Source organism: Terrapene carolina, unplaced genomic scaffold (genome assembly GCF_002925995.2).
Source record: "Terrapene carolina triunguis isolate 2854851 unplaced genomic scaffold, T_m_triunguis-2.0 Scaffold96, whole genome shotgun sequence".
Lineage (NCBI taxonomy): Eukaryota > Metazoa > Chordata > Testudines > Emydidae > Terrapene > Terrapene triunguis.
In genome coordinates, this window is record NW_020664447.1 from 78,480,259 (window position 1) to 78,495,030 (window position 14,772).

General features: G+C 40.3%; 1 protein-coding gene across 2 annotated transcripts in view; it reads left to right on the forward strand.

Moving 5' to 3' along the window:
* The window catches only part of EML1 (EMAP like 1), a 119,217-nt gene that overhangs the window by 86,399 nt on the left and 18,046 nt on the right, over positions 1 to 14,772 (forward strand). For both annotated transcript variants that reach the window (XM_026651182.1, XM_026651181.1), the window contains 6 exons: positions 476 to 625; positions 2,125 to 2,194; positions 3,493 to 3,603; positions 3,889 to 3,984; positions 4,614 to 4,748; positions 8,780 to 8,879. In XM_026651182.1, coding sequence (XP_026506967.1) covers positions 476 to 625; positions 2,125 to 2,194; positions 3,493 to 3,603; positions 3,889 to 3,984; positions 4,614 to 4,748; positions 8,780 to 8,879 — 662 coding nt within the window. The remainder of the gene's footprint in view (positions 1 to 475; positions 626 to 2,124; positions 2,195 to 3,492; positions 3,604 to 3,888; positions 3,985 to 4,613; positions 4,749 to 8,779; positions 8,880 to 14,772) is intronic.

Consider the following 14,772-nt stretch of genomic DNA (forward strand, 5'->3'; position numbering starts at 1 on the left):
AGTTTGGTTTATCACTGATGTGACTGGCATCAGGATCTGGCCCACTGCCTTTTCAATACTGTACCAGTTAATTGAAATATATGATGCAACTCTTTACTATCCAGATAGATGTGAAACTGTAAATGATGAGGATAATGAATCAATCACCCTGAACAAAGGATAAGGCAATCAGTCCTGATATGATGCAGAGAGTGGTACTGGATGACCTACTAGTTCTCTTCCAGCCCAAATGATTCTTTCATATAACCAATCAATTTAAATAATAAGTGCACTTGAAACAAAGCTGGTAGTTTGCACAAATGTCAAAGGATAGTAAAGACACCAGGAATTGCCATGAAAGTATATTGCCTGCACTGCAAGTTTGCAGGGATCTGGTATTTTCACTGTACAGAAGGGGCTACAATATGTTATTTTCCATGTGTCAGTCTCTTAATTCATAAGAAGTAGTGTTATTTCTTCTTAACAAGCATGCTAGCTATGGGTATAGGGGTCGGGACTGTCGCAGTAACCTATACCTACTTCCAACGGGCGAAACTGTGTATTTCATTGCATCAGTAGTTGTGTTATACAATGTTGAAGAACAACTTCAGAGACATTACACTGGTCACAATGATGATGTGAAGTGGTAAGTCTCCAAAACATTCTTATTTTTTTATAGAAATGGGGTTCTGGGAAATGCTAATGTTGCCTTTAAAAAAAATAATTAATGTTCTTTCCTCTCTGAAAAGAGAATTCTAGTAATTTAACCTCTAAATCTTCATGTGTTAGATCTTTGTTACCTAAGAGACTGCCTGTCATCTTGGCTCATCTGATAACTCTGCATTTCCTTCCAGAAGATCTATTCTAGTCCATCTATCACCATAATATTTATGTGCTTTTTATTCTACATCCGCACAGAGTGGTTATAAAGTGCAGTTTCAGTTCCCTGTGTTTGGTTCCCATAACTGGTCTCTCTTTACATACTTAGAGAAGGCGGAAAATCTAGATATTTGACTTTGTTGTTAGACCTGCTTACCTTCAGGTTCTATGGTCTATTTGTCTATATTCCCCTCCCTTATGTCTTTGTTGTTAAGATAATTTGGTCATGACCTTTGTTTATTCTTAAGGCTCCTCTTAATACTTTTCAGCATGACTGTATAAATGCTTCTAGCTTCCTTTATCTACATTTCTCTAGGTTAAGCATTATGAAACACCTTTTTGCCTCTATAAGAGGCTAAAAATAGTACTGATAATGGAATCTGGTTGCAACCTTAGCTATATAGGGCCATGAACATGCTCCATGAAATGAATTCATCGCATAGCTTAGTGGTTTTACAGTGAGATTTTAACTTGGATTTTGATTAACTGTTCCATCTCATCTGTCTTTTTCAAACTCTCCTATTCCTTTGAATTTTTCAAAGCATTCAGGGTTTTAGAGAGTGGATAATATTCTGTATTGAAAGTAGAGTGAATTCCTTATCCCCTAGCTGTCAAAGTTCATTTTGCTTGGCACTCTGCCTCCAGGACTAAGTGAGAAGCAGCTGCAGTGAAAGAAGAATTAACATATTTGCAGTATTGCTTGCTCTCGTCTTAAACAATACATTGATGATTTCTCTTCTCTTGGGTACAGTGGTAACTGCTGAGTACATTTTGTTTATCTGAACAGCTGATTCTAGGGGTCAAATGGTTTAATTTCTTGGTTCTGGAATTCTGTTTCTGAGACTTAGATTCACTGACCTAAAATTTGTACCTTTGTAGAATTTTGAAGTGGATAACAATAGTATTTTTCCAGAGCAAGAGGAAGGATAATCAAAGCCTAAACTTGATAAAAAGAACCAAGTAGTACTGTACTACTGTACTGTATGTTGAGAAACTGGAAGGGCACAAACGAATCACTAACTGGTTCTAGTGTCTGAGTTGTAGTGATAGAAGAGTTTGGGGAATAAAAGGTCATGAAAGTAGTTTTATCTCTATTTTGGGGATACATTTTTTAGATGTTACATTCCTAATATGCATTTATGTAACTGAAGTAATTAGACTAAGTCTGTAGACTCTTGTTTTAGTCTGCATGGAATCTGGCATTTGGATGTTACAATATATCATCAATGCTTTAAATATGAAGGTTGACAACTTTTTCTTTTCCAGCCTAGCTGTCCATCCTGACCGGATCACCATAGCAACGGGTCAGGTTGCAGGTACCTCTAAGGATGGAAAAGTGAGCAAACCTTTTGTTTACAGTAACATGCTCATATTTCACAAGACATATTATTGTATTGTAGTTAGTGGTATATGACCTCTGTGCAGTAGTTAAATCACCCTTGAATTTTAAAAATTAAAAATACAAAGCATTATACTCTTAATTTGACAGAAGCTAATTGAATGATGCCAAGGTAGCCAATGGAATTGTCAAGTTCCATCAGCTAGTTCCATTTTCTGATGCCGTCTGTCTGTCTCTGACTCTCCAGATCCATTCCTTACAGAGAACACGAGGAGGTTTGGAGGTGGGCTCCAGAGGAAAGATGGGACCATGAGATCCAAAATTTTGATAGCTGTGTTTGTCTTGTTTTTAAAAATAATCAACACTGTTATTTGAAAGAAGCTGAATTTTCTTTAAGGGTTAGTTTTATTAATTAATGATCAATAAGCAATCAAGAGTAATAATTGGGCCTGATACAGCATTAAAACGTCAGTTAACTTAAAAGTTTTACACACACATACACATTTTAGAATTTGGCCTTCATTTATTAGTCTATTGTATACGTAGAATAAATTCTCTGCAATTCTTCCTAGTTGCTTTGAGGTAATATTTTTAATTAACACATATTTACAGGGACTGCCCTCTAGTGGATTTAAGAAGCATTTAAGTCTCCATCATATTGAGCAATGTGCTCTATTATCTTTGTATTACTGTAAGTGATTGTTAGGAAAGAACTTTAAACATGTACATTTGACATGCAAATAATTTTAATTATTCATATATTGAATTGATTTTAGGCTAAACAAAGATGGTTCTGACCAGTGTTATAAAAAGGGAGACTAATAATAAAGTTGTTTTCTATGGCCAACTTTCCACTGTTGTTGAAAGTAATCAGCCAGTAACTGATTTTCTTGTTTTTGTTTATTGTGCATTAGTAATTTGATACCAGCTAGAAACAATATATTGTTTGCTGCAGTTAAGACTCTGTGACCTTGGAGCAGGACATGAAATGGGCTAATTGTAGATCTGATCTTGCAAGGTGCTTAACACCTCCCACTTAGTACTGGGCACCTGGGATTGGAGGTTGCTCTTTGCCCTGCCGGATTAATCGCAATGACTAGGCATATGTGTGGATATTACTGGGTCATTTGCTAGGCCATCTGTCATTATACAGCAGGAGAACTATATTGGTGTTACTAATAATACTGATATTAAATGTTAATAACATGGGTTTTCACGTATTTTCAAATTTTAAAAAATGCTGATACTCTTTCCCAACATTTTTTTTCAGTTGCTTCTGCTTTAATTTTTTACAGCAATTACCACCCCATGTACGTGTTTGGGATTCTGTTACTTTGAATACACTGCATATCATTGGGATGGGCTTTTTTGACCGTGCTGTCACCTGCATTGCTTTTTCTAAGTCTGTAAGTAAATGCATGTATAAAGTGTTTGTGTGCTGAATGTATAGTTAAATTATTTAAAGTTTCATATACACAGTATTCTGAAAAAATTGAGAGCTAAATCTTATACTACTCAAGCAAAACTCCACAGTTTACTTCCGTCTGTAGGATTTGGATCTAAAGATTTTAACTGGAAGTAGAATAACATTTTTCACTTTCAGTTAGGCAGTAATGTTTAATAACTTTTAGATTTGTATGTACGGATTTCTGAATTATTTTATAAATGATTTTTAAAATGTTTTGCTTCAGAATGGAGGAAGTAACCTTTGTTCCGTGGATGATTCAAATGACCATGTGCTTTCTGTATGGGACTGGCAGAAGGAAGAGAGGCTGGCAGATGTCAAGGTGTTGCAATAAGATATTTTGTGCAATAAAATGCTTGCTTGTATGCAGATCTGAATTTTTGTCGTCAAATTTCTTTCTGTACCTTTTAATTCTTATTAGTGCTTTCATTTATAAAGGACAAAGAATATAAAGTACAGATACCTGAAATATTTCTTCTCATGGTTGAAAATAATGTGGGGGGCTTTTCGGAGGGAGGGAGGGAAGGAAAAGGGTCTTATTTTTGCTTTGCTGCCACAATCATGTTAGAGTTTATTAAGAAATTTTAAAAAGCAACTATAGGGATGTATAAGAATACATACAGAAAAATGCTGTAAACAAATTTTAATTTGAGAGCTTCCTCTTAAGAATATCGGACACAGTTTTGAAGACATGCTTCAAATGTATAGACATTAGAAAATGTTTTCACTTCACTCTTTCCTTCAAGACATTTTATCCAAAGTGCTTGTTCTATGATCAGTCTGTTGTCACTTAAAGTAAAAAATCAGCAAAAAAATTTCAATCCAAATATGGTACATAATTATGTGTCATAAGTTGACTAATTTGTTTAACAAGAAAACACTTGTAAATTAATCATTTTGTTTTATCTGTATTTTAAATTTTGATACATTGTTTCTTTCTTTCTTTTCAAGTGTTCTAATGAGGCGGTATTTGCAACAGATTTTCATCCTACAGACACAAATATAATAGTTACATGTGGAAAATCACACCTTTACTTTTGGATGTTAGAAGGGAACTCCCTTATTAAAAAGCAAGGATTATTTGAGGTAAAGTAGTATATGCTCCTAACTTTTCTGTTATAGCAATGCTATATGCACACAGCAATAAAGTTTATTTAAGGCTGGAATGAATCAAGACAACATGGTAATTAAACCTGCTATTTTCTAATATTGTATTTTGTACAGCATTTGTAATATATTATTACAGTACCTTAGCATAGCGTGCAGGAGTCCTAGGTGGTTATCACTACAGTGAAGGTCAAAATCTGGTTTCCATTCTAGCCTCTACATTCTTGTTTTCACTTTCTCTTAATTTTCTCAAATTCCTTTTGGGTTGAAAGTTTCCATGTTTGGCCAGAGCCCAAAGGTGGTAGGGGTTTTTTTCCCCCAAGGGTAATTTGAGAAATACAACTTGACTGAGTTGCAAATTTATGTGAACATGAATTTTCTTTCCCATATGTTCTTTTCAGATCTAAAGTTCTGCATGTACATATTTCAAAACGAGACAAAGCTAAAAATTCCACTCTTAGTCTATTTTGTAAATATCATTTTTACTTAAAGGTCTTGCTTTTAAAAAAGTAGGTCTGAACTCCACTTTGATTTTTGCATTTCCATTTGCATGCATAGTTACTACAGTTGCAAGCACAAATAAAATGTTTCTGCAGTGTGTACAGATGGCTACTATGGTGTCTAGTTAACCATTGCTTGTTTAAATTATCTGACTTGAAAGTGCAATCAAAGTAACTGCATAAAGAAATGTCAGCATGCATGATGTGCGTGTAACGGGGATGGATTACTAAAATTCTATTATGTTTAACTATATTACATTTCCCTTTTTTCTGCACCTCAGCTTAACTCCTTGCTGAAGCACAGGCCAGATTTCTGTTTTTTCAGGACTTTTCAGAAAGCATTACACAGAGTTAAATCTCAGGGCTGAGCATAAAGGGGCATATGAATGTTTAGCATATCTGGCACATAAATACCTTGCAACGCCAGCTTCAGCAGTGCCATGTGAACATTTGTTCTCACTTTCAGGTGACATTGTAAATAAGAAGCGGGCTGCATTATCTCCTGTAAATGTAAAGCAACTTGTTTGTCTTAGTGATTGGCTGAACAAGAAGTAGGACTGAGTGGACCTGTAGGCTCTAAAGTTTTACATTTTTTTGTTTTTGAGTGCAGTTATTTAAAAAAAATTCTACATTTCATGATAAAGAGATTGCACTACAGTACTGGTATGAGGTAAATTGAAAAATACTGTTTCTTTTGTTTCTCTTTTTTACAGTGCAGATATTTGTAATCAAAAATAATATACAGTGAGCACTGTACACTTTCTATTCAGTGTTGTAACTGAAATCAATATATTTGAAAATGTAGAAGAACATCTAGAAATATGTATAATAAACTTAAATTGGTATTCTATTATTGATTAACAGTGCAATTAAAACTGCAATTAATCATGGCTATTTTTTTATCTCACAATTAATAAAAAAAAATTAATTGTTTGACAACCCTACATTAAGTAGTAAATCCTTATACAGACTTCTTCACTTTGGTGCTGTTACATATATTTAAATGAAAGTGTTTAACGTGACATTTACACTTCTATACTTTACTACACATATTCTCCTGTAAAAAGAACAGGAGTACTTGTGGCACCTTAGAGACTAAAGGTGCCACAAGTACTCCTGTTCTTTTTGCGGATACAGACTAACACGGCTGCTACTCTGAAACATATTCTCCTGTGATATTCTTTCAGAGATAACTTTTCAAATTCTGTATAGTGGTCATAATATGCAGTGTGTGTCACCTGGATTCTTCAGAGTCTGAGAGGAATGGCAGCACCTCTGTTCTTTTCTGAATGCTTCAAAGCCTTATCAGCAAAAAAAAGTCTGGGGATCCTTACAGCTAGCAGCATTCCAGTCCTTGAGTTAATAGCTGATTGGTTTACTCAGCTGCTGGTGAAACAGGAATCTATAGCCTATATCCAAAGAGTTAGCCAGCCCTCACAGCCAGGGCCGGCTCCAGGCACCAGCTGAGCAAGCAGGTGCTTAGGGTGGCCAAGGGGAAGGGGCAGCACCTCGGGCTCTTCGGCGGCAATTCGGCGGAGGGTCCCTGTCGGAGGGAAGGACGTGCCGCCGAATTGCCGCCAAAGAAGAAAGCGGTGGGGTGGAGCTGCCGCCGATCGCGATGGCGGCTTTTTTTTCTTTTTTTTCCGCCGCTTGGGGCGGCAAAAACTCTGGAGCCGGCCCTGCTCACAGCAGACATTTCTCTTCCTTCTGCTGAGCCCACAGCCAGTCAGCCATAGGGCTGTCTTTAACTTCTATATCTATAACCTTCCCTCCCTGCCCCCCAGTTCTGATTGACTAAGCTCTCAAATGATGAGTATGCGTGGGACCTGCAAAACTTACTGCTGGGGGAATTCTGCACATCTGCAGATGTGCAGAATTCCTCTGTCCACATAATTTTGTATTTTCCCGCATAAAATACATTCTGCTCAAGAAGTGCTGCTGTGCCACCTTTTGCCCACCAGAGGACACTGTGGCACCAGAACAGCTAGCTGCAAGAATGCAGCTGGCTGTTCTGGCATCATAGCGGCCTCTGGTGGGCAAAAGGCAGACTGCATCACTTCTGGAACAGAATGTATTTTCTGTGCGGGGGAAAAAATTCTCTGCCCAGTGCTGCAGAATTCCCCCAGGAGTAGAAGTTCATCACAGCACCCTGTCCATGGAGCCAGGTTAGGACAGAGTGAAGCACACAGGGCTGCTGGGGGATCATAGATTGGGGTTCAGAATGGCTAGTGGGGGGACAGACTGGGGCATGGACTCAGGAGCTAGTGGGGTGACAGAATTGAGCCTGGAGATGGGAGAGAGGGGCTGCAGAGACATATGGGGATAGGGGTGCAGGGACGGGCAGATGTGCCTGATTGAATAGGAGGGGCTTGGGGTTAGCCAGGGTCTGCATGGGGGAGGTTTCCCAACTCCCTAACAATCCCCGCCCAAAAAACCTTCTCGCACCCACACCCAACACCCTCCAGGTTCACTCCTAGGCTCCTTCCCTTTCCCTCAGCTCTTCCATTACTCCTGACTCCCCCAAGCCTTGCACTGCTTCTGACATGTGCAGGAAATACTGTTCTGTATTGTAATTTAAATGAATTACTCAAAGTTCTGTATTAATATGCTTAGTAAGGAATTTGCCAAAAAAATGTTTACCAGACTCTTTACTTTTGGTCTGTATTGTTACAGACATACTTGCTGACAGATATTTTGAAATAAATTACCCAAATAATTGAAACTGGCATGATTATATTGTGTTATTTTGACAAATAAAATATGCAGAATTTTGAAGAATTTTCAAATAGTATGTGCAGAATTTAATTTTTTGGAGCAGAATTCCCCCAGGAGTGAAAACTGCTTGCCCTAAATGAAAATGTCTTATACAGCTTCACAAACAGCTACAGAGCATGCTTAGTAACTGCCATGCCCTACTTCTGGATGTTTCTATGCCTTCTAGCTGAGTTTCTCTGGACCTGTGCACAAAACATAGCATATTCAGAAAAAAAAATCCATGTCTCCTCCCCACTGCTTCTCTCCCTTTCTTTGGGCTAATTTTTTTCCCCAAATGCTGCAGTATAAAGCATGTGGGCTATACATGTTCCAGTTGGCTTTCTACTTTTTAAAATCTGTCTCCTTAAGCAAGCCAAGTTGAAGCAAATTACTCAAGTAATTGTAAAGTTATAAACATTTTCAAGTTGGAACTCTTAAATATGTGCCTTGACATTTTCTGTTTTCATTTTTAAATGCATTTTTAAGGATAGCCTCTGTTAAGCTGAGAAAGTATTACAGATGCATTTGTTACTTCCAGAACAAATATACCTGGAGCACCTACGCCTCACAGAACTTCCTCATTGTTCTTCAAAGAAATCAAGCTTTTCTGACAGTGTTTGCAGACCTTAATTTTTTTCAGATGAATAAAAAGAAAATATTACAGCATTAATATTAGGACTACATTGAATTAAATATATACAGCTAAAAGGAATGGACTGCGTGTTGCTGTAAATGTACTCATTCTCTACCATACAGAAACAAGAGAAGCCAAAGTTTGTCCTGTGTGTGACCTTTTCTGAAAATGGTGATACAATCACAGGAGACTCAAGTGGAAACATCTTAGTCTGGGGAAAAGGTAAGACAAGACAGATTATAACAGTGCCTTGTATACTACATTGAAATAGAACAACTGTTTATTTTCCTTCGAGTGATTGTGCACGTATACATTCCACTGTAAGTGTATCTGTGCCCAGTGCATTTGAGTCAGATAATTTTGACAGCAGTACCACTAGGCAGCACATGCGACCCTGCCCTCCTTGTGGTTAGAGCCAAGGGCATAAAAGGGGCGTGACTGCTGCCTCCTTCTCAGTTCCTTCTTATGGCAAGAACTGGAGCTCTCCATCACTCTTGAGCCTCGGTTAGCCAGCTTAGAAAGAGAATTTCTCATTTTGTATATAGTTATAATTCATTTACTATTGTTATAGTTTAGTAGGCAATTAGCTGACAGTGATTTTAGGGATTTTTGCCATGCAGAAATACCCCGGATTTAAACAGTGTGCCACATGCAGGGCTGTTATCCCTGTCACTGATAAACATAACAGCTGCCTAATTTGTTAGTGTGGAAGAAAACAATCCTCACTCTGCGTTTGTTAGCAACAAGTCAGAGGAAAGACTGCGGTCGGACAGAGAGGTCCCCTGACTTTAGGCAGATCTTCCCCCTACAAGCAGTACAAGACAAGTATTTATACCTTCCCATTACATACATCAACGGCTAATTTGTTTTGTTTATACAAATTCTCTCCAGATGCTACCTTATCTCAAGGTTTCTGCTTAAGTCAGCATTCCATCCTTATCAACTGAAAGCAAGGCGAGAACAGCATCTCCTACAACTCTCGCATTGTTAGGGTTAGGGTTTCCTTTCGCCTAATCCTTAAATGGTCTAAAGACATTTACCCCCAGATCCTCCTTTTTCTCTTACTTTTCTGCTTCCACATTAGGGAATTTCTCCTCCACATGTCTCGCCTAATCATAGATTCATAGATTCTAGGACTGGAAGGGACCTCGAGAGGTCATCGAGTCCAGTCCCCTGCCCGCATGGCAGGACCAAATACTGTCTAGACCATCCCTGATAGACATTTATCTAACCTACTCTTAAATATCTTCAGAGATGGAGATTCCACAACCTCCCTAGGCAATTTATTCCAGTTTTTAACCACCCTGACAGTTAGGAACTTTTTCCTAATGTCCAACCTAGACCTCCCTTGCTGCAGTTTAAGCCCATTGCTTCTTGTTCTATCCTTAGAGGCTAAGATGAACAAGTTTTCTCTCTCCTCCTTATGACACCCTTTTAGATACCTGAAAACTGCTATCATGTCCCCTCTCAGTCTTCTTTTTTCCAAACTAAACAAACCCAATTCTTTCAGCCTTCCTTCATAGGTCATGTTCTCAAGACCTTTAATCATTCTTGTTGCTCTTCTCTGGACCCTTTCCAATTTCTCCACATCTTTCTTGAAATGCGGTGCCCAGAACTGGACACAATACTCCAGCTGAGGCCTAACCAGAGCAGAGTAGAGCGGAAGAATGACTTCTCGTGTCTTGCTCACAACACACCTGTTAATACATCCCAGAATCATGTTTGCTTTTTTTGCAACAGCATCACACTGTTGACTCATATTTAGCTTGTGGTCCACTATAACCCCTAGATCCCTTTCTGCCGTACTCCTTCCTAGACAGTCTCTTCCCATTCTGTATGTGTGAAACTGATTTTTTCTTCCTAAGTGGAGCACTTTGCATTTGTCTTTGTTAAACTTCATCCTGTTTAACTCAGACCATTTCTCCAATTTGTCCAGATCATTTTGAAATATGACCCTGTCCTCCAAAGCAGCTGCAATCCCTCCCAGTTTGGCATCATCCGCAAACTTAATAAGTGTACTTTCTATGCCAATATCTAAGTCGTTAATGAAGATATTGAACAGAGCCGGTCCCAAAACAGACCCCTGCGGAACCCCACTCGTTATGCCTTTCCAGCAGGATTGGGCACCATTAATAACAACTCTCTGAGTACGGTTATCCAGCCAGTTATGCACCCACCTTATAGTAGCCCCATCTAAATTGTATTTGCCTAGTTTATCGATAAGAATATCATGCGAGACCGTATCAAATGCCTTACTAAAGTCTGGCTATTTCCTATCACCTTACCACCTTCCAAGTGTTTGCAGATGATTTCCTTAATTATTTGCTCCATTATCTTCCCTGGCACAGAAGTTAAACTAACTGGTCTGTAGTTTCCTGGGTTGTTTTTATTTCCCTTTTTATAGATGGGCACTATATTTGCCCTTTTCCAGTCTTCTGGAATCTCTCCCGTCTCCCATGATTTTCCAAAGATAATAGCTAGAGGCTCAGATACCTCCTCTATTAGCTCCTTGAGTATTCTAGGATGCATTTCATCAGGCCCTGGTGACTTGCAGGCATCTAACTTTTCTAAGTGATTTTTAACTTGTTCTTTTTTTATTTCATCTGCTAAACCTACCCCCTTCCCATTAGCATTCACTATGTTAGGCATTCCTTCAGACTTCTCGGTGAAGACCGAAACAAAGAAGTCATTAAGCATCTCTGCCATTTCCAAGTTTCCTGTTACTGTTTCTCCCTCTTCACTAAGCAGTGGGCCTACCCTGTCTTTGGTCTTCCTCTTGCTTCTAATGTATTGATAAAAAGTCTTCTTGTTTCCCTTTATTCCCGTAGCTAGTTTGAGCTCATTTTGTGCCTTTGCCTTTCTAATCTTGCCCCTGCATTCCTGTGTTGTTTGCCTATATTCATCCTTTGTAATCTGTCCTAGTTTCCATTTTTTATGGAATCCTTTTTATTTTTTAGATCATGCAAGATCTCATGGTTAAACCAAGGTGGTCTTTTGCCACATTTTCTATCTTTCCTAACCAGTGGAATAGCTTGCTTTTGGGCCCTTAATAGTGTCCCTTTGAAAAACTGCCAACTCTCCTCAGTTGTTTTTCCCCACAGTCTTGATTTCCATGGGACCTTACCTATCAGCTCTCTGAGCTTACCAAAATCTGCCTTCCTGAAATCCATTGTCTCTATTTTGCTGTTCTCCCTTCTACCCTTCCTTAGAATTGCAAACTCTATGATTTCATGATCACTTTCCTGTTCTCCATGAGATTTCTGTCTGAAGGTTCATCTCCCCTACAAGGTGATGGGTCCCTCTTCAGAGCCTGACCCTGACCACAAGAAAGTAGAAAGTCCTCCACAAGGAGTGCCTTTCTGGTTGCCACAGCTCCAAAGCTTAGATCTTCCTGTCTTGCAGCTTCATCAAAGCTTTCAAAACTGTCTGAGGCTGATAGGCCACACTCCTAATCTTAGATTGGAAAAGAGAAGACAGAGGGGACATGATAGCAGTTATCAGGTATCTAAAAGGGTGTCATAAGGAGGAGGGAGAAAACTTGTTCATCTTAGCCCCTAAGGATAGAACAAGAAGCAATGGGCTTAAACTGCAGCAAGGGAGGTTTAGGTTGGACATTAGGAAAAAGTTCCTAACTGTCAGGGTGGTTAAACACTGGAATAAATTGCCTAGGGAGGTTGTGGAATCTCCATCTCTGAAGATATTTAAGAGTAGGTTAGATAAATGTCTGTCAGGGATGGTCTAGACAATATTTGGACCTGCCATGAGGGCAGGGGACTGGACTCAATGACCTCTCGAGGTCCCTTCCAGTCCTAGAATCTATGAATCACAAAGTCCTGTGGTGCCAAGGTGTGGGTACAAGCACAAACACATTAGTGCCATCTGAGGCAGCATTATTGACTCCAACAGGGCCGCTGGGACTGGTGCCATCTCTGTTACCAGAGAGATCTTCAACCCTGGCACTGTCGGATCCGGTACCAGCTCCCGTGGCTGGAAGCTTACTTTTGTTGTTGGTGCCGTCAATACCGCAAGCCTTTCATGTGGCAAGAGATTTACTGTTCTTCCCTTTACTGTACTTACCTCTGCTGCATCAGCCAACTCTAACTGCAGCTGCTTCAGCTCTGTCTGCTCCTCCCTCAGTTCCATCAGCTCTTCCGGCACCTGCCACTACAGCTTCTGCATCTTCAGTCCAGTACACATCAGCACGGTCAACATCGACTCATCTTTCACCATTCTGTTCACCTTGTCTGCCTCCTTTGGCACTGTTGGATATTTCTTCAGTGTCAGTATTTTGGGAGCAACATCATGTATTTCCAAGGGGTGTTGGAGGTCTGGGCATAGGACTGACTCCTCCATTCACTGAGGAGAGTTATATTTTCTCCTTGTTGGACTCTGACCATGATAGACCTTTATCTCTAAGGTCTTTCAGATCTCTATGCAGGTCTTATTCTAGGGATACACAGCCCAGGGATCAAGATCACTACATTTATAAAGATGCCCCAGTATGGTGCCCTCCACCATGAGCACTACAAAAACTTGGGCCTCGTGGACATCTCCAAGGCTCTCTGGACCTCCACCAACTACACAATCCAGGAAGAGTCACCTTCTCCAGCTCCTGTAGCTACTTGTAAAGCTCCATGAAACCACAAGGTCACCCCTTGACAGAATCCACAGACAAAGAGGTATCAACGGAGGAACCCCTGCATATTCCTCCTTGCATTTCTTCCTTTTCTCCAGAGGAGACTATCACACTGGAGTCAACTTTACCTCCACCTGAAGACCCACCGTGACTGAAACTTGGGTGGGGGGCTGCAGGTGCTCTGGCAGGGGCAGTCCAGGGCCGCCGCAGGTGCTGGCGGAGGAAGGGTTGGCGGGGCTGGCAGGGGTTTCCTATCTGGCTCTGCATCCCTGCAGCTGCTAGGCAGCGGAGGGGCCAGGGGGTCTCTGTGCTGCATGCTGCTCGCAGGCCCCGCCCCTGCAGCTCCTATTGGCTGTGATTCCCGGCCAATGGGGCCTGCGGCAGCCGGCGCTTGTGGTGGGAGCAGCGGCGCTCCTGTCCTGACTCCTCCGCTGCCTAGGAGCTGCAGGGACGCAGAGCCGGATAGGAAACCCCTGCCAGCCCCGCCAACCCTTCCTCCGCCAGCACCTGCGGCGGCCCTGCACCGCCCCTGCCAGAGCACCTGCAGCCCCCCCACCCAAGTTTTAGTCACGGTGGGTATTTTTAGTAAAAGTCATGGACAGGTCACAGGCCCGTGAATTTTTGTTTATGGCCCATGACCTGTCCATGACTTTTACTAAAAATACCTGTGACTAAAACGTAGCCTTAGTAAACTATCAATGGTTCACTGTAAAACTGAGAGGATGTATCTAGTGGGTCCCACAGGGGTCTGTCCTGAATTCGATACTATTCAATATTTTCTTAAGTGACTTAGATAATGGAGTGCTGCATATGCTTATAAAATCTGTGATGACCTCAAGCTGGGAGGGGTTGCAAGCACTTTGGAGGACAAGATTAGAATTCAAAATGACCTTGACAAATTGGAGAATTGGTCTGAAATTCAATAAAAACAAGTGCAAAGTACTATACGCCGGAGGAAAAAATCAAATGTGCTAATACAAAATGGGGAATAAGTGGCTAAGCAGAAAACGATCTGGGGGTTATAGTTGACTCATATTCAGTTTTTGACCCACTATCTGTTGCAATTGCAAAACAGGTTAGTAATATTCTGTGGTGTATTAACAAGAATGTTATATGTGAGACATGGGAGGTAACTCTCCCGCTCTATTTTGCACTGGTAAGGCCACAGCTGGAGCACGGTGTCCAGTTCTTGCGGCACACTTTAGGAAAGATATGGATAAACTCCAGAAGAGTGCTACAAAAATTATAAAAGGTTTGGTAAACCTGACCTATGAGGAAAGGTTAGAACAATCTTGGCATGTTTAGTCTTAAGAAAAGAAGACTGGGGCGGAGGGGAGAGAAACACACCCCATAACAGTCCTCAAATATATTAAGAGCTGTCATAAAGAGGACAGTCATCAATTGTTCTCCATATCCACTGAAGGTAGGACAAAAAGTAATCAGCAGCAAAGGATATTTAGGTTAGTTATTAGGAAAAAA